Below are 24,331 nucleotides of genomic sequence, written 5' to 3'. Positions count from 1 at the left end.
ATGTGGCGCCGGCTGCGCTCCGCCCTTCGGAGACTCCGCCGCTCGCCCGCCGCCCTTCTCGCCGGGGGCGGCCGCCCGCCCGCCGCCATGGAGCGGGCCGTGGTGCGGTGCGTGCCCTCTGAGCCCAAGCTGAGCCTGCGGTTCGTGCTCCCCGACGGCAGCGCCAGGCACATGCAGCGAGACCAGGCGGAGCCGCTGGGCCGGGCGCTGGCCCGCATCGCCACCAACGCCGCCAAGGGCCCCACCAAGGCGGCGAAGAAGAGCAAGAAGGCGCGGGCAGAGGGCGGCCCGGCGGGCGAAGCGGCGGGAGCGGCGGTCCCGGCCGTGCGGCTCTTCTCCCGCGACGGGGAGGCAGTGGCCGAGGAGGTGCCTAACGCGGCGGCCTGGCAGGACGGCGCCGTGCTGCAGATCGGCGAGGCGCAGTACCGCGTGGAGCGCAACCCGCCGGCCCTCACCGAGCTTCGGCTGCCGCGGTCGCTGCTGGCCGGCTTCCCCGTCTGCCCCAAGGTGAGCGCCGAGTTCGCCGCCCCGCAGCACTGCCTCTTCCGCTGGTACCGCGAGCGGCGGCCCGCCGCCGGCGGCGGGCAGGCGGCGGGCGGCGACGGCCCGGCCTGGGTGGAGGCAGCGGGGGACGAGCGGGTCTTCACGCCCTCCAACGAGCTGGTGGGGCTGCGGCTGAAGCTGCAGTGTACGCCCGGGGACGGGGCGCAGCGCTACGGGCCGCCCCGGGAGGTGGAGAGCAGCGGCCCGGTGGAGGCCGGCCCCGGCGCCTGCACCTTCGACTCCCGGCACCTCTACACCAAGAAGGTCTGCGGGCCGGGCTCCATCCGCGCCGTCTCCTACAACATCTTGGCCGATACCTACGCCCAGACCGAGTTCTCCCGCACCGTGCTCTACCCCTACTGCGCCCCGTATGCCCTGGAGCTCGACTACCGGCAGAACCTGCTGAAAAAGGAGCTGGCAGGCTACAGCGCCGACCTCATCTGCCTGCAAGAAGTGGATAAGTCCGTCTTCATGGACAGCTTGGTTCCAGCCCTAGATGCTTTTGGACTTGAAGGGCTCTTCAAGATTAAGGAGAAGCAGCACGAAGGCCTAGCCACCTTCTACCGCAGGGACAAGTTCAGCCTCCTTGGCCAGCATGACATAGCTTTCAGCGAAGCCCTGCTCTCTGACCCACTGCACAAGGAGTTAAGTGATAAACTGGCCAAATACCCCTTGGTGCAGGAGAAGGTGCTGCAGAGGTCATCTGTGCTGCAGGTACCAGCTTTTACATGCATTCTTCCTTTTTCCCCTCTCCTCCTCCCCCTGTCTCCTGTCAGGTGCAGCCAGGATAGGTTTGGTGAGTGTCAAACCACAGGAGGAGGGAGGTGAGGGATTAACAGTCTGAAATGTAGACAGAACAGTGGTATGTTCTCTGTTAGCCAGGGTAATGGATAGAGCAGAAGAATGACTTTGGAACAACAATAAAACATTGAGACTTTACTGAACTGGATATATGTAATTACCAAAATTTGTTTTCATTACTTACTCTCGTATGTCAGAATATGTATTTTGTAAAACTTAAATCTTGTAAATCGGTTCTAAACGAGACTAAGTTAATTTAGCTTGCTTTAGTAATTACTGGCACTTGAGAAAGTGACAGTAGCGAGATAAATAAGGTTGGACAGGTTTTTGAGCTTGCTGATGCCACTGGGTTTGCCAGCAGAGCTACTGTGTAAGTACAAACGTGTGAGATACAGATCTAAGTCACGAATTTCAGAAATACTCATTGGTAAAAGTTTTCTACTTGTGGACCGAGTAGGGCAAACAAGCTTTCCTTGATAACTGAATCACCTCTAAATTTATGTTCAATTTAACAACTATGCAATGCTACAGTTTGCTTACTAAAACCAGAGAATATAGCTCCAATTGCTGAGCTGGGAGAATAGAAAATAAAAATAGTTAAGAATGGTACAGTATTAGCAACATCTCATGAAAAAATACAGAATGGGTTGAAGGAGAAAATATGACCAAACCAGACACTTAGGGACAAAAGAACATTTGTCAAATACCTGGATGTAGTGCTAATATATTGGCTGATACCCTGATTACATAGAAGATAAATTGACTCAGCTTAGGGGCTGTACTGTTCATTAGTTAAAATCATCAGATTCTTTGAACTGGATAGCCATAAAGGCATACACTAACTGTTGCATTTTTTAAAATATATAACTTCTCTGTTTAAGACTTATCAAAGATTGCTTTTTTCTCTTGCAGGTTTCAGTTCTTCAGTCTGCAGCTGATCCTTCCAGGAAGATTTGTGTAGCTAATACCCACCTATACTGGCACCCAAAAGGTAACTTTTTTTAAGTGTCTGGACGTAGGATAACTGGGTTTGTAAAGGTTTTTGTCCTTCCTAGGAAGCATAGATTTCCCCCCATTCTTTTGCAGCTATAACCTTTTCTTCTGGAACTGAGGGTTTCCTGCCTTGCTTCTTATCTAGATGAATTCAGTCAGGCTGCTAGGTCTGTTTGTTTGTTTATTTTCCTTAGAGTAAGATTGTTCTAGTCTGCCTGGGAGAATGCAGCTGAAAGCAGGCAAGTCATGTTACAATTCAGCTGCAGAGTAGACCATAAAATATAGATAGCTTTGCAGATGCTCATGGCTTCCCAATCCTATTGTACTTGAAGGAGCTATATTAGGGTACTGCCAGGAGGGCAACCAGATTGGGCTACAGAAGCTTTTAGAAGAAATTTTCCTCTTTTAAATTAGTTTTCTTCTGGCTCTGTGCCTTTCAGGAACATCATTAGGATGGGTGCCATGAAATGGAAAGCTGCTGTAATATGGGTGTTTAAGGTTCAGAGTTCTTGCATGTGTGAGTTCAAAACAGTGTCTGCCTCTCTCAAACTTTAATAGTCACAAATTTCAAAGACTTCTTTATTTATTGAAGCTATTCTAAAATGTAGAGCACAGAAAAAATGAGATTGCTGTTTCAGAGCCATACATGATATATTTTTTTTATATTCTTAGGTGGGAACATCCGCCTTATCCAAATTGCTGTAGCCTTGTCTCACATCAAGCACGTAGCATGTGACTTGTATCCCAGCATACCAGTCATATTCTGTGGAGATTTTAATAGTACACCATCATCTGGAACTTACAGTTTTATTAACAGCGGTGTTATTGCTGAAGATCATGAAGACTGGGTCTCAAACGGTGAAGATGAACGGTGCAATATGCCTCTAAGCCATCCTTTCAAACTGTTCAGTGCTTGTGGAGAACCTGCTTATACAAACTATGTTGGTGGGTTTCACGGATGTCTGGACTACATTTTCATTGACAAAAATGCTCTAGAGGTTGAACAGGTCATTCCGTTGCCAAGTCATGAAGAAGTAACAACCCATCAGGCCTTGCCAAGCGTTTCACATCCTTCTGATCATATAGCACTAATATGTGACTTGAAGTGGAAATAGATCACCTCTTGCATGGTGCTTTTGGGGGTTTTCAAACAAGAAATTTCATTTACTGCTAAGGAACTGAGGTTACACCCTGGCTTGGATGCTACTAAGAGGAAAGTCGGAACACTTACTGAAAAGTTCATGTGTTTAATGGTTCTACTAAATATTATAACACTCTTCAGAATATTTGCATGATAACTTTTCCTTCCATTTTTATATCCTAATAGGAAAAATATATTTAAGACAGGGCATTTTGAAAATTGGATTATCATATACCTTTTTATTGGTGTTTTTAAAGGATTAAGAATTATTTTGTTAAAAAAAACTTACGAATTTAATCTGATTTATAAGAAAGTGTGCAAACTGAACCCTGCTTAATTCAGAACCAAACACCGAAACTGAAAACAACTGGATGTAGTTGATTCAACTTCATTGTAATTACTGTCATAACAAGACAATTTTTTTAAAACAAGTTTGAAAATTGTCTTGTTCACTGTCACAATTTTTTAGCAAGTGGCCTGAACAACATACCTGTACCTTCTACCTTCTGAAAAGATGTCTTTAATTATCAGTGAATAGACTATCTGTCAACAATCAGCCATGTTAAATTCAAGGTTATAATTGATTTGGAAGCATTTTGCTTGCCCAGTTAATATAGGTAATGAGGGTAACTTTAGTAACCAGTAAAATTAGACTGCTTATATAAGTAGCATCTACTTTGAACATCTGTCCCTTCAGCTGTTCATAGTCATTGGTAATTAAAAAAATACTGAAGTTTAGGACAGCCAACTCTGGATGGGAGGGAGCTTATAACAATATAATCTGTTTTCAGGTAGAGGGAGATACAGAATAGTTAATGTGGTGCATTAGCTATCTGTGCCTAAATCTTTAAAAAGAAACCCAAGTGATTTGCAGATCTTTATCGCAGTTTTTCTGTTTTGTTCCTCTCTTACAGACAAAGACAACCTGAATTTTTAATAGGGTTTTTACTGGCATTTTTTTTTTCATTGTAGAAATAGTCTAACCTATTTTGTAGGAGATCATTTGGATGTGGGGAAATGTATTTTATTGGTACCTTCATTGAATGTGTTGGAGGGGTTTGAGTTATTTAACAAGCTTCTTTCCCTGCATCATTAGTCCATATGAAACAAACAGCATTTGCAAAACATTTCACTAGATTCCCCTCTTTCACCTAATAAATCTCCCTTTTCAATTGTCTGTCACTGTTGCCAATTTTTTTTTTTCTAGTTACTGGTGTCTTTCATGGCAAAACAGGTCGGCCCAGGTTGATAAAAGCTGCGTACCCTGTACTTGTACAGCTGTTCACCTCCACTGTCTTCTGGTGGACTGTAGGTTATGGTTGGGATTCACAGAACTGTGTATGTACTACTGAAAACAGGCAGTTACTTTCCAATAGCATATTGCTGGGAGTCTCTGGTCCTGTCTCCTGCCATAGTGAAGGGTGGTGCTTTGCAGAAGCTTATAAACATCTGCTTTTTATCCTTTTACTATGTTACTGCCAATAAAATTACTACTGGTTTTTGTTACTGTGGAAGCTGAGCATCTAACAAGTTGATGCTGATGAACAACTGCATTAGTAAAGCCAAGAGGCAGGTTTAGCCTCAGAGGTCACACAAGGCTAAAAAGATACAGGCCCATACATCTCAAAACAACATGACATGAGAAGACAAGTCTCATGAACTGTCCAGAAATGTGTTACCAGCTCTGCACAGAAAAACACAGGTAAGTGCAAATTGACAAAAGGACTGTTCTACTTATACACAAGATCCTATAAGGCTGTATTACTAAAAATCCCATGTGAATATCCTTTGCAAGGAGCATTTTTCAGCAACATAAGCAGTTAACCTTCCCTCCTCCCCTCATCCCAACCTTTCGTACCTGATCTTGCTCTGCTACCTCTGACTTCTGGCTACTTGTTCCTCTCATGCCACACCAAGCTAAAATAGGGAAGTGAGTCGGCTGAAAATACAGGGCCTTTAATCTTCTTCCCTGTATTATCATTTTAGTGGGTCGTGGTACCCCGAGCTGATTCACCCTAAAGCCTCTTGTGCCCAAAGAGCAAGATGCAGGCTTGGAGGTGGGAGTAAGTGACCAAGGCCTGGAGCAAGGCATTCACTTGCTTCAGCAGATCTGCCACAAAACATAACACAGAGCGCTCGTTTATTGTCACGGGCTTTGGCAGGCTTTTATGTAAACCTTCAGCTTTCCATTTTTGCTAACTCAGCATTTTAGCTAAGTCAAATGGTAGCTAAAGGCCTTTGGATAAAAAATGGAAGCAAGACGCAATGTGGTAATAAAAGTGTCAATGAATGATGTTAGATCATTGCAACAGAGTGAAGGACAGCACTCAGCCTGTAAAATTGGACCCCAAATACTTTGGGTGGGTCCTTAATCGGTTACTGTTCTCTTATAAGTCTAATCAAAAAGAGAACTGTCATTCAGTCTTGCATAGGAGCTGAAGGAGATGCCTGTAACTCTTCTGGACTACAAAGCTGATAGAAGTATCAGTGATTCATAACTAAACTTCAAGATGCAGGAGTGAGGAGAAAATCTTATGAACAGAATGGAGGCTGTAAATCTTGTATCTGGGCAAGGAGTATTTAATAATTTAGTAAATAAGAGAAAGCTTACACCTGAAGATGTGACTTTTGCAAGCATATGGTATCTTAAAGGGCAGAAAAATTAATTGGAAGATCTGTTCAAGAAGAAAAACTAAGTATTAACACCTTGGAAAAACACTGAAAAAAACCTGGAACACCCCTGACACCTTGCAGCTGAGTCAGAGGCCTTCCACGATTTGCCAGCTCTGAAAAAACTTGAGGGGAAAAAAACCCCTAAAAACCAAATTCCACAGAGTAATGCAGGCTTGTAGGTTGGCAAAAGAAATGTCTCAGTCACTTAGAATAGTAAGATCGCAACTGCTATCTTGGGAAGTGAAATTATATTTCTTGCTAAGGCTGAGCTCCCCTTATAACTTAAAAAACATTCTTTTTCTCGGTTTTAAGTACCTATCCATTATAACTGGGTTGCTTTGTCTTATTTTCCACAATGAAAACATTAAAAATCTTTTAACTCCTCCACAGTACCAGGAGATGGAGCTGCTCAGAGAAGAGAGTGGCCTGGTGTTCCACTGCCTTCCCAGAAACAGCAGGTCCCTCTCATTCCCTGTGCTGCTGCCACCGCCCACCCCGCAGACCCCGGGGAGCTGGCACCTGCCGGAAGGGAAAAACACGGGCTGGAACCGGCCCAGAGAAACTAGACAGCCCTTGCTTATGGCAGATAATCCTTTAATATCTTCAGGAGGAAATTCAGCCCCCTGAGCTAGCGCTGGAGATTCTCCAGTCCCAAGTATCCCCCCCGTTTAATTAGTGAAATGCAGCAGCGCAGGCTGACTGCCAACAGCACCTGTTCAATGTTTCTGGAGTGAGAATGCAGCACTAGGGGCTAGGGTAGGGAAAAGTCACAGTTCAAAACAATTGTGATGTCTTGGGGTGAAAAGCAACCCTTAGGTACGCCTTTGGCCTGTATCCCCCTGTGAGGCAATACATGGTGCTTCCTACTCCACATAAGGTGATTTTTAACTCCCGCTTTAGCTCCCCCTACACATCTGGACCTTGCCCAGCAACTAATTTTTCCTCTTTAACTCACCTCTAGATCCCAGATTTGTAGAAACCGCTTTAAGCTTGTATCCATTTTATTTCATAAACCTAAACTCACATGTGTTCCTCTGCCAGCACTTGGAATGCTCCATATCCTTCACATCAAAGAGTTGGGCAAAATGCTCCTTGCATCTTTTCAAATGGGGGGGTTGGGGTTTTGTTTTGGTGGGGTTTTTGGGGTTTTTTTTGTTTTGTTTGTTTTGGTGTGGGTTTTTTGGTTTGTGTTCTTTTTTGTTGTTGTTTGGGTTTTTTTTTATGCTAGTTTCCCAGATCAGCCATTACGGAAAAAGGGAAAAAGGAACATCTTTTGTTTTCTCATCGACTTGCCCATCTCTGATGCAGTAAACTCGGGAGAGGCAGCGCTGCGCCAGCCCCTGCTCTGCCAAGCTGTTGTCTCACAGGGAGGAGTCTCTTCTTTCCCACTGGCTCCTGGTGTGGACAAACCTCATTCACAAGAGCCTTACGGGACCTGAGAGCACCGAAAGACCGGCCTTCTGGGGGTAACAGATCCTTGGCTAGGTTTCGGGTTGTTCCGGTTATTGTGAAATGTAGTTTACCTGCGTACTTGGTGTGTACCAAAGACAACCAAGTTCTGCCAGATCCTTCAGACTGGTCTGGCAACTTGGAACTCGGTATTCCCTCACCTCGTCCATTCCAGACAAAGGGGTCTCAGCCACCTGTGACAGTACTTGAGGTCTCACACATCAGTATTTCTTCTATCACTGCTAGTTTTGAAGGGACTAATTCAAGCCTTCAGTAAAATGTTGTTTATATATCATAAAGCAAACAATAACGCAAGGTATGACTGAGAGAAGGGAGAAGGAAAGGAAGGAGAAAAATGGTAGGAGAAAAGGGGAAAAATAGCCAGCGTGCGGAGGAGTCAGATCTTTCAACACCTCAAATTACCAGTGTAGTTGTCTCGTTTCTCACGTTCCTAGCATCAAAAAGGTTGTTCCAAGATTTTCAACTCCAACCCACTAAGAGGAAGAGCCCGCAACACTTCAGAGTTTTACTAAAATTTGCATCATTTTCTTTCATAGAACCTGATAATTTTAATTTTTTTTTTCCTGAAGAATGCACACCCCAGGCGATAGCTAAGCTTTATTCACCGGTCCAACAGCAGCGTATCAATGTCATTTCTTACCCATGTCCCCTGTCAATACCGCTCTTGACAAGGGGAAGATAGATGTACTGGGAAAAAGTAATGTGCAAAGTTTCATCATCTTGCTCTCAAATTGCCTTTGCCAGACCTTAATCTGGAGATCACTCGGATGAGCAAGGGACTGCAAACTGGGCTCCGAATTCTCATTACCAGCAAGACCCTAAACCACTTTTTACACAAGCCAGGCCATTGCTGTAAGTGCCCTTGTAGTGTCCTATTGCCTCCAGTACGTTGTTTTACTGGTCTATGTTGATAACAATGAACACAAACCAAGCAACTAGAAATTCCTGATGCGTTTAGAACTGATTTTTGTTCTGCCTGCAAACAGTTCAACCAAAGTCCACAGATTATCTACAAAACAGTTGCAGAACAAGTTCTAGATTATATCATTCGTGAAGCCATTAAAAAAAACCTCCAAGAAACAAAAATCCCTCCCAAACCCAAACCAACAAATATCCATTACTATGTATGTTGTAGGACTGAGCAATCAGGTCAGGTACATTCGAGAAAAACAAACCAAGCCTTTTGCACTGATCTGTACGTAGATCTGAATATTCACACAAAAATATTCTCCTAATATTGGAAAAAAAATGGAAAGCCAGTCATGCATGTACCGAAAATACAAGGAATAAATTGTGTCAGCATGGCCAAATGAAACAAAAAAACCACTCATTCTTCAGTGCTTTGCTCTCTGTAGTTCAGTGAGACACCAAAATAAACACTCCTGTATACTGACTCCCTGCCGCAGTAGAACTTACCCATTGTTTGAGTACAGGAGTTCATACTACACAATGAAAAATTTCAGCTACTGGAACTCAGGATTTCCCGTCACTACAGCAGAACAAGGAAAAAAAAATTAGCAGTCTTTTGCCTATCCAAGATTTTGAACTTCTGGGACAACAGCTCAGTTCGGGTATTTGACTTCTGACAGGGAAATGACAAAGTATATCTAAACTCTTAACAGGCATGACAAAATTGGATCCTCATGGGAATTTCATCTGCTTCTGGAGAGCAGGGTTGTATTACACATTGTTACTGACATATTTAACATATACTATCATCTACTGATATATGTAACATATACTGATATGTTACAAGATATAGAGGTCACTGTTGCAATTGCTTTAGCCAGAAAATAACTATTTTAATGAATGCAAAAAAGCTAAAAAGTATTTTTACGAATTTACAATGTCTTAACTGTCAGTCACTGCCTTTACAGTAGGAGTCGTCCTGTGTTCAGGTAAGACGACTAGTATACAAATTATGTTTTGGTCAGTTTAAGAAAGTATCACTCCCGCAGCTAATGAATTTACTGACAAAGCCGTACTAATGGAATATGATACAGATTTCAATACTGCATGTGATCCTGGTACTGGAAGAGATAAGGCAGCATAATAAAAAAACCTCATCAGGACTATTTGTTCTTGTACTAACAGATAAGCATTAGCTACAAAAGTAGCACTAACTCCAAAGGAAAAAGAAAGCCACCAAGATTTCAGCTCACAGCAACAGCCAGTAAGAATATGCACAACAAACTACTTCGTGTTTGTCATCTGAAGACAAAGCACCTTTCTAAGTACATGCTGTTCAGAACTGAGAACACGTCATTTAGAGTATACCCTGAAAATGCTTAGAGAACTGAGAAGAGCTGATGAGAATATAACCTGAGAGAAGGTTTATTTACTCTGTCAAATGTGACATTATTCCACAGCCCATCAAGTGTCTTGTCCCTTCCACAGCTTAATATTACTATGAATAAGCTGCGTACCACAGACCTTGCTTCCAAGATTATAACCTTACAGAGTATTAAGAGGCAAATATCGTTTTAGAAACATAAGTCAAGTGTGATATTATCTATTTACAGGGAGATTGAAGTACTTAAGGTTCAGTTCCTCTCTATGCTCCGATTAACGCTACAGCAACTACTCAATTACACCCAAGAATTTTTATTGACTTTATCTTACTACACGTTAGTGTAAGCTGCAGCCTTAACCCCTCATGCAGGTCCCATCACTCTTAAATGAGGCTCAAGATCTTTACTACTTCCTTTGATTTTGTAAAATTACTTATTTTATAGCATAATTACAACCTACTGGTACACAACACCAAGCATGGTGACTCTGAAATACGAACTTCTATACACACGCTGTAACTCAAGAGGCATAGTGACTAAATAGACCTCACCTAAACCCGAGTATTTAATTATTTAAAAGCATTGAAAAAATTAAGACAACGAAGTCTTCATCTCTGTTCACCAAACAGCACGTTCCCTTCAGGGTAATAGGCCAAATTTGTTTCCAAGTATCTGCTTGTTTAAGTCTACCTCTAAGTTCTTCTTGGAAGAAGAGATGGCATTTAATTTGTCACAAACATTGTTTCATTTTAACCTATGGGGACTACCAATAGAACTGGTATTACTGACAGGCCACCTCCTCTGAACAAGCTGTTCCTTTTAAGGTTTACTTCAAAGAACTGTATATGCATATTAATGGGTACTGATCCAATGCATGGAGATATCAGCTTTGGTTAATACATAATCAGCAATTCATTAAAGGTGCAAGAAAAACACTACTCACCTTACACTGTCTCCTGGGTTGTGTTGCGTATTGAAGACAGTAACGGCCATATTCAAAAGCTCTGGGATGTTCTCTGGTTAGTTGTGTTCACAGTAACAGCAGTTCCGAGAGACCTGACCCTCAGTTACAGCAGAAGCTGCCTCGGAAGCGGCTCTTAGTCTAAACTAGCTTGGGTTTGCCAGCCCTTGTCACTGGGATTTTCTTCTAGCAAGGATAACAAGACCTGGACTAAAAATAAGAGAGGAGCTTAGCCTGAAACTGCAATGGAATCATACCTTGGATTCCTAAAGACACAATTAATAGAATCGAGTATTTCAGTTGGAAGATTGAGCCACATTCGCATCCATACAGCAGACAGGCAATAGGAAAATAGATTTTAAAATACGTATTAGTAGCAGCCTCAAAAAACATGCTAATTTAAGTCTTTTGAACTACAGAGGTATAAGAGGGCAGAAATATGAAAGCAGACAGTAGCAGCTGCATACAGCTGGATTTTGGGGGGTGACTATCACCATAAATATAATATTGACTAAGTCCCTGTAGCGTTCAGGTTAGCTTCCCAGCCAGCCACCAACAACATTTGTGATTTCTCCTGATGGAACCCATGTTGGTTTTTAACTGTAGATAAAATTAGGAAACAGACATGCGTGCGTTTCAGGCAGTTCGTATTTGTTTTATTACAATTTTTGTAACTGTTAGTATTTTCATATCTGGACATCTTAGAAGGAATTTTAGATTTACAACTTCAAAAGACACTTACAGAATTATTTAAGTCTTGCTGACAGCTACTCTACTGCACTGTATACAGCTTTGTTGCCCACCTTCCATGGCCCGCTCTACATCGCTCCAAACAAGGGAAAAACCTGAGACTGATAGTCACAGTCAAGCTGCAGGAAAGCTCAGTACACGGAAAGAGTACGTGATAACTTGCAGTTCAACTATTTCCGGAATCAAGAAGAGCATACACAGAACTATACATTTTATAATTTTATTAGGAATAATTCCAAGTGGGTTATGAAGAAACTAATCCATTGAGTTTGATGAATTTTCCAAAATTTCTTTATGAAGATATGTTCACCAACAAACAGTAAAACTTCAGCAGAACTATTATACACTGGGCAAAAATAGTCAGGCTGATACCAAAAAGCAACATGCAACATAAAAAAAAAAAAAAAAGATACAATATAAAGGAAGACAATCTGCTGAATATTAAAAACAACCTCAACATGAGCTCTTCGCAACCAGCACAGAACTATTCTACCCATCAAATCCAATTCACACAAAGGCAAGTTGGGCTGACAGAACCCAAGGATTAATAAAATGTTCCTCAGTGCAGCAGATTTGTATAGTGTTTTAGATTTCCTTGGCTGGAACAAGCATTATTAGGAATTCTTTTTGGCAAGGGAGAGAAATAAATACATACGGAATGCTACATTTTTAAATCAGCAGACTGTCTGAGGAATGAAACAGGGCATCAGTAAACTAAAAGTAGCAGGGAGGAAAAAAAAATTTAAAACATTAATTTATTGGGGCTCAAAAGAATATTCAAAACAGATCTTAAAGATGTCACAATAACTATATTCAGGCATTTAGGCTAACAAGGGGAATAAAATCAAAAGATACACTTTTTCCAAGTTAAGGAGATTTTTACCCAAGCATATTGCTACCTTCGCAACATGTAGCTTGGTAAACAATAATTGGCAACAAAATAAGTTGAAACGCTGTAATATCCTGCCCAAATATCAGTTCCAGATACTGTAATAACCAAGATGCAAACTAATTTTGTTGTAACAAGCCTAGACCACTTATATCAAACATGTCCCTGGTGAAAGTCATCCAGTTTGAGTTAGCGTTTTGAGAGTTCATTTGACAGCCAGTCAAGTCCCTCGTACAGACCAGTTCCTTGTGTAGCACAGGTAGCCTGGACATACCACTGTTAATACAGAACACAGACAGAAATTTAATTTAAATATTGACAAAATGCAAGTTAAGTTATCACAGTACGTGACACTCAGACACACACTCAAATAGTGTCCTATAAACACTGTTTTGTGCCATAAGTAGAGTCAATATTGAACATATAGTATTTTCATAAGTTTTGAAGAGTATATATAAAGTAGACTGGGTTCAGACATTATCCAAAACCTCAGTATTGGCCGACCAAATGCTAGAACATCATTTAGTGCATCAAAAGACAAATACAGAACTTGCATTTGGTTTACATGCTGAAAACTAGCTTCTTGGTTTTGAAAGACTGCTCTTCAGAACATGGACCTCTAAAACATCTTCTATGGATACGATCTTAGCACGTCAACATACAGACATTAACCAAGTATTACAGAGAGATACGTTGTTTATGTCAAGCAACCCTATGTCTCAAGGACTTGTGCAGGTGGAACCTACCAATTCAGGAGCTACTCAATTTCCTCCCACCCTTGTAGCGATGAGAATTGCAGAATGGGTTTTCTCCCTCAAAATAAGAAGTATTGGGAAAACAGGGAAGCGCACCATATGCTTTGTCAAACATGTTTGACAGCTGTATTTCAGTGACAACCTGGAATATTTGTGGTTTTCCAGAAGGGATGAAGCACTGTAACAACTGTACACATTGGATTATACTTCTAAATCACTTATTTTGAATGAGGACCTTAAACTATGCACTACAGAGTTTAATAGCAGGTATGTGCCTCTCTCTACATAAAGAGGTGAAAACTTCCCTTTCCTTCAAAGGGCAATTACATTTATGATATATAATAAAGGAAGACAAGAGTTCAGCAATCAGGAAGTTTAGCACTTACAGTTCTGTTACGCAGAGACTGAAGACCTAGTTTATCTGTCATTTCACTGATTGCCATGGCATTTGGCAGATCTTGTTTGTTTGCAAACAGAAGCAGCACTGCATCTCGCAGCTCATCCTCCTGAAGCTAAGAGAAAAAAACAGTCATGTTATTAAATTAGCTCAGTTAAGTACTTCAATTACTTCAACAAGCACTGAAGAATCTTAAATACTGATTTAAGGGCTATAAAACTTTCTCATTCTTGCTCCTGAAGTCACTAGTAAGTACTGAGTGAAATTTAACTAGTACCCAGCAGAACTCCTCCTACAAGCAAGGAAATATTCTTTCAATAGGGGGTTTAAATTTACCACCACCTTGCTGCTGAAATTCTTAGCACCAATTTGTTTCTCAAAATTCTTTATTCATCTGCCGCATTTCTATTAAGGTTTCATAAAGTAAAGAAAAGTTCTGACACAGTAGTATTTTTTGAGCTAAAGTTCTCTAGAGTTGTAGGTACAACTCAGGGCACAACGTGACCCAGAATTACCAGTTAAATACAATATGCACTGTACAAACTCCCTAAAATTTTAAAATCCTAAATCTCCTAGGGAAGCTAACACACATCCAAAAATATGACAAAAGTATAGCAATGATATTTCAGAAGGTATTGATATTTACCATTTTCTGCAGCTCTTCTGCTGCTTCCTGGATTCTCTCTCTGTCATTGCTGTCTACCACAAAAATGAGGCCCTGTAAGAAATTAAGCAGTTTTGAAAAACCAACGTAAACATACAGTACTATTTTAAAAAACAAAAAAAACTCCTATTGAATATCGTGATGGTCCCCTCTCAGGTAAGCAAATTTGATAGAAATTTCTGTTTAAGCAATGCAAGAAGTCTGCCTGAACAAGTACGTAAGTTCCAACTGCAAAATAAAGCTAGGGCTTCTAAATTAAAAAAGTTAAACACCACAAATGTCAATTTATAAATTAGTGTGGGATTCATTATTTTTAAACAAAACAAAGAAAACAGACATACATCAGCAGAATTTCAGAAGCTAACTCTCCTCCCTCCCTTTTCCCTCATTGTATCAAATTAAATGCAGCAAGAGAATCAGAAGTGCGTCACCATCTCATGTTTCACTGAAAAAAACCCCACACTCCTGAAGTAAGGCATGAATTTGTTTTAAGAAAGTTTGTACCAAACAGTATTTCTAATGGCGTCTCTGTTATTCAAATGTCCTCCTTACAAACACACTATCTACTCTTAAAATTTCAGTCTGAAAACCTTACATTTTATTCTCATTAAGAAAACAGAAGCATCTTTTATAAATATTTAGTAACAGGGCTGAGTAAGGAACTGAAAGTCAGTATTACTCTACGCACAACAGTGCTTTGATAGCCCCTTCTTGTCAATCCAGACTTCACCATTTTTCTGTACCAATCCCATTCATTGTGCTACACAAAAGTTTCTTGAAAACAATTCTGTGTTCAACACAGAAAAAAAAAACCACTCCTAAAGTTTCCTGATACTAATAAGCAACTTAGCTTACTACTTGTGAAATAAAGGAAAGAATCAATTCACGTCACAAAAATGACAGCAGTCACATCAATATGAAGCGGACATTTTCTAAACAATCAGTAACAAGATCTTTTATGATGTTTTTAGATACTCAGCATACTAAATACACAGACATAGAACAGTAAAAGCTGTGTATTTTGAGGCCAATTAGAAAAAAAGAATATGTTAGAAGGGTGCTTAGACAATAACATTTCTTATGTATAAGCTAACGCCAGTTGAAACAGATGAGAACATGGATATAGGAAAGTTGAAATGTTCCTCACAAACAAACCAGCTGCTCTGGCACATTACAGAACACTGGTAGATTATTACACTCATGATTAGACTTGAAGCCTTCAGGGTAACAAACCAGCTTCAACTGGCACTTGTTCTGGTATCCCTCAGAACTTGCAGGAAGTTGTGAAGAACCTCTCTGAAAGCAAGGGACAGAAGACAACTTTCCACATATAAAGAGATGTTACAAAACAGGCCTTTTAACGATTGCCATCTCAGAACTCTTACCTGTGTGTTTTGGAAATAATGCCTCCAAAGAGGTCTAATTTTATCTTGACCACCAACATCCCAAACTGTGAAACAAATGTTTTTATATTCTACTGTTTCCACATTAAAACCTAGAAGAGAGTCAAATAGTTAGAAATACTTAATGCTAGCGTCAAAATGTAATTCTAATCATGTTAAAGACAGTTAGTTCCTAAACTATATTTCTCCCAATTATATATAAAATGGCTTATCAGAATTGAATTGCTAGATCAAAACGAAAATTGACTGAATGAGGACACCCCACTCCCCACCCCCAAATTAATCAATAAAATCTAAGGACACAACCTTTGGTTCAGCAAGTCTTTCAGCCACAAACTGCTAGAGGTTCATGGTGTTTGGGGGAAGTACTACTGCTTCATTGGTTCCTATACTCCTGAGCATCTGCTGCTGGCCACCGTCAGACACAGGATTGTGGTCTAGATGTATCTTTGGTCTGACACAGTTATGTTATGGCAGTACCAGAAAGTATAGGAATCAAGACAAACATGGGCTAACAGCAAAGACAGCAAATCCCTACACTTGTCAGAAGCCTGTCTCTACAAGACAAATTTAGAGTAAGAAGAATGAAGACATGAGACTTGGTTATCTTACCAATAGTGGGAATTGTGGTGACAATTTCTCCTAGTTTCAGTTTATAAAGAATAGTTGTTTTACCAGCAGCATCCAAACCAACTAGAACAAACAAAAAAATTTATTTAGTTCACAGTATGAAGTCCAACCCGCTAATTTAAAACATACCATTTTACATACTATGTATCAGATTTTTTTCTTAAGATGAAACAACTTCTTAAACACTCTTAAGTCATTGTTGATATACTGCTGTATGTTTCTCCCCATCTCCTCTACCCAGCATTGAGAGAACAAGCAATGAATATACGTCAATAACACATTTTCATCTACAGCCTACAGGCTCATGAAGTTTCTAGTCATATTGCTTAGTATTTGTGTTAAGTTTTATCATTCACTTTGAAAGTTTCTTCTACATAGGATGGTTTTAAACACCTAGCAGCAATCTACAAGCAGCACATAGTTTCTGTCTGATCACATTTGCTACTTTGCACTCAGGCTGGGGAAGATCTCACCTACTTGAGCTTCAGCTAAGGCCAGTTTCGCATGCACCTGAATCAACAGGAGTTGACACTATCAATGGAAGGCACTTCAGTCTCCCTCATTCCTGCCCCTTGTCCCTTTGCTAACACCTTTCTTTTGCATTGACAAACACACATGTATTAGGAAACTCCTGTCATCGCTCTGCACACACCCCAAGGGCTGTAACTCTTCTTCAGGACATCACTTCTATTCACTGAGATCCACTAGGACGCTTTCGTTAGGAGTTTCCAATTTTGATTTTTATAGAAGGCTTTCTGCACTGAAATTTGCTCTTCTGATTCTACAACAAAACTTAAGCTGCTTGTTTTTCTAACCTAAGCCAAGTGGTAAATACGTGATCCTTAAACAACAAAAAACCGGAGCCTCAAAGACATCTTTTGACAAGCGTCACCAACACTGCAGGTACACACTGTAGTTTTCAAAAACTGTTTGCGCAACTGCTTATTGTTAGGTATTTCAGAACACACAGGAGCAACTCAAAATACAACTCTCTGCATTAGAATCCAATGCCTAGCACATAAGCACCTAAATAAACAGTACATACTAAACACTTACCACAACAACAGTTTGAATAAAATACCTGTTTGTGAAACTTAAAATAGTCAATGAAATTTTGCCTATATAAAAATACCCCCCCAAGAATTAATTAAACAGTATTTGCACAAGAAACCTAATGTTATCCTTGTTTGATAACATTCTTTTGATAACATGTTTTAAGTTAATTTCCTACTGCGATATATTAAGCTTTAAGTGGTTTGATGACCTGACTATTAATAATACAATTGTTTCCTTAGCGTTGCAATAAAACGAAATTCGAGATTACCTACTTGCTCAGAACGAAACCACACTCTTAAAAAGTCTCCTCCTTCTCAAGACAGAAACTGCTCTTACAGCAGACTAATTAAAAAACCCTATCTATAATTGTCCTATATTCTGATACTGTGAGCAGGATTATGCATGCCAATGAAGTTTCTTTGGTATTGTCATTGCATGTTTGGAAAAAAAAAAAGTTGTTCTAATTGTTATTATGAAAAAAGCAGGGGGGAGGCAATCTACAGGCAAAACCAAAGCTCCTTGAAGGCTAATAAAATCCCCAAAAGCTCAAATTAAAAATTTAACAGTTTTAACTTCGCTATTGTCTAGGTGTTGGTCTCTTTTAGAACCACACATGAGCATGAACAAAATTGTCTAGGTGTTGGTCTCTCTTAGAACCACACATGAGGATGAACAAAATAAAAAAAGATTTGGTGCAGCAGAAGTTTCATAAGAGCTTGCAAGTCATGAAACTTGTAAATGTTAGCTGTACACCAATAAAGTGTCAGGGAGCCTTAGAAAAACCCATGAAGTGAACTCTGAAACCCCCAAATACTCCACCTGTGCTGAAAACCAATGTTTTTAATAGCACAATGCTTGAAGCCCAACACTATTCTCACACAGCTCAGCTTCAAATGAGCATTGGTAAGATGCCTAAATCTTTACAAGAAAACATAATGCACGTACATGATATATGTGATAATTTTCCAGTAAATGAGTATCAAGATCAATTAGTGAACCACCAATTAAAGCTACACATACTCACAAACTCTTCACCCACCCCCTCAAAAAACCCCCAAATAGTTATCAGTAGAACAAATACAGACAAGATTTGTTAAAACTAGAAACAAAAGAAAGATGGCATTATCTACACAAATGGTTTTAGTGTATTTAGGGGTTATACTAAAGATACAGGTAAAGACAAAGAAAAAGAAAAGAAGCTAACCTCATTTCAAAGAATATACACAGGGTATCGAGAACCATTTGAAGATATGACTCAGAGTTAAGAAATCAGAATCTAGTCAAGAATTTTAAACTATTTCCTAAATTTAAGAAATTACTGCCCCAGTAATTCATTCTGCTCTTGTGCCAGGACCCACCACCACCTCAATGGTGTTGGCAGAAGGTTACATTAGCTATGTAAGCACAAAGCCCAGAGACTTAAATCTACTCTTATCCACAATTCTAATTAAGCTGTTGGACTTTGCACTGAGGCAGACTGAGTTACGGGTACATGTTTTCTTCTGACTCCACATTTGAGACAGGAGCTTTTAATGGAGGGAAGGCGACTTCAGCAAATCACCATGATATTTGCAAAAATGGCCTCTTTTAGTCAAATTGCAAGTGTTATGAAGTCTAAACAAGCACTAGTCATCAAAAGCACAGGCTCCATTCATACTTCTTGCTCCAATTTGCCATTTAGCACCCTTTTCAGAACAAGAAATTTCAGAGCACCACACCACATTTAATCTTTTGAGACACTAGGAAGTGTAACTACTGCTTTTAGTGGTCCAAGAACAAACACATATTTACATTTGCAATGGAACACTAAATGTCTATGAGCCACTTCCATGTCATAAAGTTTAAGTTGATTTAACTATCAAGATTGAAACCTAAGTCTAAAATCCCCAAATAATGTCAAGTAAATTGCCGATTCTACATTTTCACTCTAATTCCACTGCCTGACTGACCATCAACAAGACCAAGGTATAAGAATCTTAAGGTAGGGTATGACAGTCAGCAGTTGTACCACGAAGCATTAAGATTACAACAAAGTACAAATGGGAAGCACAGACTTGTACTTGCAACCATTTATCTTTATGAGTCAAACATCCTCTTCCTCTAGCTGGAGAAAAAAATATCTACAACGCTTTCAGTTGCTGTTAAAGCCACTGTGGTTCTAAATCCTTTACTCTTCTTAAAAAAGTTTTATTCAGTTTGTCAGTTGTGTTTCTAAATCTCAAGCTCGTAGTTGGCTTTTCCCTGGGAACACCACCCCTGTGAACACATCACATTCCTCATTTACTAACTTTCTACTTTGATCATTGGTGGCCGAAAATCAAGCTGCCTCAGTCATCATAGCACAGAACTTCATATAGACCATAGATGCAGAAAAATTGGAAATTGACTTTTTAAATGGAATTCACATCAAGACCAGTAGATTTTGGTTGTCATATTGAGATTTCTGAAGTTTACTATAGAATACAGCATGTTGCTGCTTCCAACATGAGTTTCCCATAATCGGAGAAAGAAAAAAAAAAGCTTCTACTCTGTTTATCTGATTCATGACATTCATGTTATGAACAAAAGCCAGCTAAAAAAAATAAAATTAATGAATTCCAATTTACTACAGGTTTGTATTCCTTAACCTTTCATTTTACTTTTATACCAATTATCTCAAAACTTGTCTTCTGTATCCTTTACATACTATTCCTCTTTAAGGTTTAGTTTCAATTGGTTGTCTTTAGGGGACACAAAGGGGTCATTCTCAATACAGCTTCTCAAGAAAACACATACATGTGAATAAAACCCAACTGCATGCAAACCAACTGTAGTTAAAAAAACCACAACTAAAACCAAATAAAACACAGGTAAATGTTTTAGTGCTGTATGGTGACATAATTCCCAAAGAATCTGACATTTTTTTCTCCCCAATGTGTTTAATAATTACCTTTGTATTCGAGGCTCCTGAGCAGCTATTATCTCAGTTAACACTTGCACAACTACACTAAGACATGGAATACAAAATTATGATACTGAAAGGTGCACAATGGATAACTAACTTTTCTTTTCTAAGCACAAGAAACTATGAGCGAAGAGTTTTACAGACAGGTACATGCATAGTTAGGACTCAGTTTTTCTGCTTTGATGCCCCAGTTGCCTCGTCTAACTCTAAGTCATTCAATCCTATCCTACAGTTTTTTCTTTTCTTTTCTCTTGTGTTATTTCCATCTATATGGAAGACGTAGGAATTACTTCACATTCCTTTCCTCTGAATCATGCTAAGTTAATTTTTCAGAAAGAATACTGAATTACACAAGTACAGTTTTTTAAAACCAGAATTTCAGTAACAGTATACCATTAAATGCCCACCTTTTACCATAAATATGGTTTGAGAATATAGAAGATAGCGTGCCATGTTTGCTGTTGGTAATGATACCTGATGAGGAATATTCGAATTCTGCAGAACTCAACAGCACAAAGTCTGTCGTAAGAGCAAAATTAATTCTACTTTGTCTTGAATTCTGCAGAAACAGAAGGAAGCTGTGAGAGGGAAGTTTGAATGATAACTTAATATTCTGCTCATTAACAACTTACCCATGTAATACTTTCCCCTAGATCTTTCTCCATAAACACCTTACCCCATAAAGTTACTCCATTGCAATACTACTTAAATGCCTAGCCTTGTCCAGCTCGTTTTCAAATCGTAAGTTGAAATTTATCACCTTGAAGAAAAATCTAATTTAGTCCCTGTATTCATTCTGACATCTCTCCTCAAAATGCTGATACAGTACATAGAATGATATGAAAAGCTTCTTTTCCACATTACGGGTATAAACAAATCATTATCTCCAATATAACATATTCTGCTTCTAAACATCCAATTTAGGTCCTATGATACACTCTCATCACAACACAGCAAAAGTTTTACCCTCTTATACTACAAAACAAATACAGTGCAGTCTCAAGCTCTGATACAGTCCTGTATTTAATATAATCCATGCCTTAAAATATAAATCACTAAAAAAAAAAAAAAAGGCAGTTGAACAAACTGCTAGAAAGTGCAGCTCCCTAATTCATATCTAACTTAAATTTGAACTAATTACCTACCACTGAAGAAACTAAAACCTTGCAAGCTGTTTTGATCTGTATGACATTGCTTCCCTGTTTTCATTATTTTGCAGAATGCAACAGAACTACCAATACCACAGACACTCTCTCATCCTATAGTCAAGCTCATTTGAAGATTTTACTTCATTCATTTAGAGTCATATGAAGAGTCTGGCTGCTAGGGAGACAGTCAAATCACTTCCTTGAAGCCAACAGATATACTAGGTTGTCTTGAAGACAAAAATTAAGCAAGTTATTTTGAAACGGATGAGAGTCTCTAATTTCAAGCAACAAAGATACAATAAAAATTACTGTGCATGTAATAAAAGAACTCTGTCGTCACAAGATGTATGGAGAGCATGTAAAATTATAATTAAAAAAAAGCTGCATTTTGTGTCTGCTGTGCATACCCAGGCAGCGTTAAGGATGAGCAGTGCTTCACAGAAGAAGTTTCAAGAGGTTTCACAGTTAGGACCCAGTCCCATTGCTGGGTATATTGAAACGAGCACTTCATAGAATTTCTTAGGACAAGCTACTTCAGTCAATGGCCATGAATCATGTTCCATTCACTTCAGTAACAGCATTTGAGAAAAATTTGGGTGTTAGGATTTGTTTGTAGATAAAGTTTGCAGGGGTGGGCAGGTGGGTGGCAGAAGGCAGGGAAGAGCTGAAGCAGAGGAGGAAATAGCGAATGCGGTATGCGCTTGCTTTGACCTTTTGAACCGCAAGCTTAAAGTGAGAATCTTCAAGAGCCGCTGGCTTCAACTCTTACACAGTCTGTTTCAAGAGAAGCACAATCCAATTCCAAATAAATAACTACGGGTCGACAGTAAAATTAAATAAGCACTGGAAGAGCAACCTGCAGGGTTTAATGGTTTTGTACGCAAGGTACAGAAGAATGAAGTGCACAGACGCTATACCGAAATGTCCTTCCACAAGATCTCCGCATCAGAGATACGGACCCCACAGCTACCGAAAATCGGCCATTATACGGCAATTTCTTAAGCTCTCGGTGCAGAACACACCAGGCTTTGTCACATCCTGTTCCAGACGCCCCACTCCCTGCTCGGGCACAGCGCGGGCGGCGCGGGGAAGAGCGCGGCGCGGGGCCCGCTCGTCTGCGGGCGAGGGGACACCCCCGGCGGCCCGACGCGCTCTGCCCCGCCGGCGGGCACGGCCTCACCTGCCGCCGTTCCATCTTTGTTCTACGTTCCGCTCCGGCCCCGCGCAAGCGGAAGCGCAGGTGGGAGGAGAAGGGACCGCGGCCCCGCTGCAAACCCCAGAGAACGCGGGGCTTCCCCCCCGCAACTCCTTGCCCGGCGCAGCCGCCACCCCCGACAGCGGGGCCGGAGGGGGTACGAGCGAGGAGAAAGCGAGAACGCGGCAGAAGAGAAGGAAGGGCAGACATGTCCCCGTCCCCATCCCCACCCCCTTCCCCCGCCGCTTCTTCTCCACAACGACCCCGCCAGCCCCAGGGAGAGGGGACGGAAAGGCGCCCCATCCCCTACACCCCGGGGCCGGGCCGAGCCCCCCGCCTCGAGTCCGCGGCCCCCTCCCGCCGGCCTCCCCTCCCCCACCGCCAGTGGGCCGCGTCCGTGAGGGAGCGGGCGGGCCTGGCGGCGGCCGCGACCGCTCAGGGCGGCGGCGAGGCTCCGGGGGAGCCGCTGTCTCCCCTTACCCATAAGGATGCGCATCTGCTTCTTGCCGAAGAGGCGTGAGAAGAGCGAGGAGATGGTGAGGCCCATGGCGGCTCCGGCGCGGGGCTGGGCGGCGGCGGAGGGAGGGGGAAGGCGGCTCGGCTGCTGTCTGCGCTGAGAGATCCCTCCGCGAGCGAGGAGGCAGCCGCTGAGATGCGGACTCGCCCGGCGGGGCCGACTTATAAGGGGCAGGCGGCGGCAGCGACGGCGACGGCTGCTCTGTGACCGGGAAACTCGCTCGCTCGTTCTCTGCCACGTCACGCTCGCCACGGCCGCCCCGGCTCCAACGCGGACAGAATCACGTCACGCTCGCCACATCCCCCGACCGCGGAACCACCCCCCGCCGCCGCCGCACGGCCCCAACGGCGGCGGGGACTGCGACTCCCGGCAAGCACCGCGCCCGCCGCGCGCCTGGCGCCTGCAACGGCCGCCACTAGAGCATGGCGGGGGATGTAGTCGAGGGCTCCCGCCGGCTCACCGCCCCGGGCGAGGCGGAGCGCGGCACGCCGGGAGGTGTAGTCCGCCGGGCGCCCATCCGCGCCTCAGGCCGAGGCCCAGCGGCCGGCCCCGCAGCACCGAGCCAGGGTGGGGGGGGGCCGGGGCGCCGCTCCCCCGGGCTCCCCCCAAATCCCGGTAATTAAGCTGACGGCGGGTCACGCTCCCGCTTGGGCTGAGGGGTGACAGTCAGCAGCCGCTTCTCCCGAGGGACAGCTGGGAGCATGTGAGAGAAAATAGGGGTTTGGGGGTAAAACAAATCCTCAGAGAGCCCCCAAAGACACAAAGAAAGCTCTATGACAGAACACCGATTGCTGCAGGGGCTTTTTCTTGCGCTGCCCCGGAGCCCCTGGGGCGGCCCGGGGGCTGCAGAGTCCAGGCAAAACCCGGCTGGATCCTACACCAGGAGGGGGTGCAGGTCCTCAGCCCGGAAACCGCACAGGTACAGGGAAGTATTTTATGGGAATGAAAACGAAACAAGCCCCGGTTCATCAGAAACCTGTGCCATTTTTTGAGAGACACGTTTGATTCCGTAACCAGCTCCTGTAAGGAGCCCCAAGCAGGGTGGTGATTGGGCCGCGTTTAACACCTGAGCCACTGAGCTCCCCGTCCCCAGGAAGCATCCGTTCATTC

The 24,331-nt window shown here is 42.1% G+C and overlaps 2 protein-coding genes across 2 annotated transcripts; one reads left to right on the top strand and one right to left on the bottom strand.

Annotated features, from left to right (window-relative positions):
* Positions 1–4,655, top strand: PDE12 (phosphodiesterase 12). The gene is made up of 3 exons (XM_074152366.1): positions 1–1,257; positions 2,257–2,335; positions 3,010–4,655. Exons 1-3 carry the CDS (start codon positions 1–3, stop codon positions 3,450–3,452), a joined length of 1,779 nt encoding a protein of 592 aa, XP_074008467.1. The 3' UTR covers positions 3,453–4,655.
* A 6,849-nt stretch (positions 4,656–11,504) lies between these two features.
* Positions 11,505–23,532, bottom strand: ARF4 (ARF GTPase 4). The gene is made up of 6 exons (XM_074152879.1): positions 23,185–23,532; positions 16,344–16,424; positions 15,714–15,823; positions 14,311–14,382; positions 13,654–13,779; positions 11,505–12,788 (listed from the first exon to the last, which is right to left on the bottom strand). The coding sequence occupies exons 1-6, from the start codon at positions 23,249–23,251 to the stop codon at positions 12,702–12,704; spliced, it is 543 nt and encodes a 180-aa protein (XP_074008980.1). The 5' UTR covers positions 23,252–23,532; the 3' UTR covers positions 11,505–12,701.
* Between the last annotated feature and the right edge of the window lie 799 nt (positions 23,533–24,331).

The sequence above is a fragment of the Numenius arquata genome, chromosome 8, assembly GCF_964106895.1.
Source record: "Numenius arquata chromosome 8, bNumArq3.hap1.1, whole genome shotgun sequence".
NCBI classification, from domain to species: domain Eukaryota; kingdom Metazoa; phylum Chordata; class Aves; order Charadriiformes; family Scolopacidae; genus Numenius; species Numenius arquata.
The sequence above is the reverse complement of the archived record's forward strand: the minus strand, read 5'-3'. Positions and strand labels throughout refer to the sequence as shown.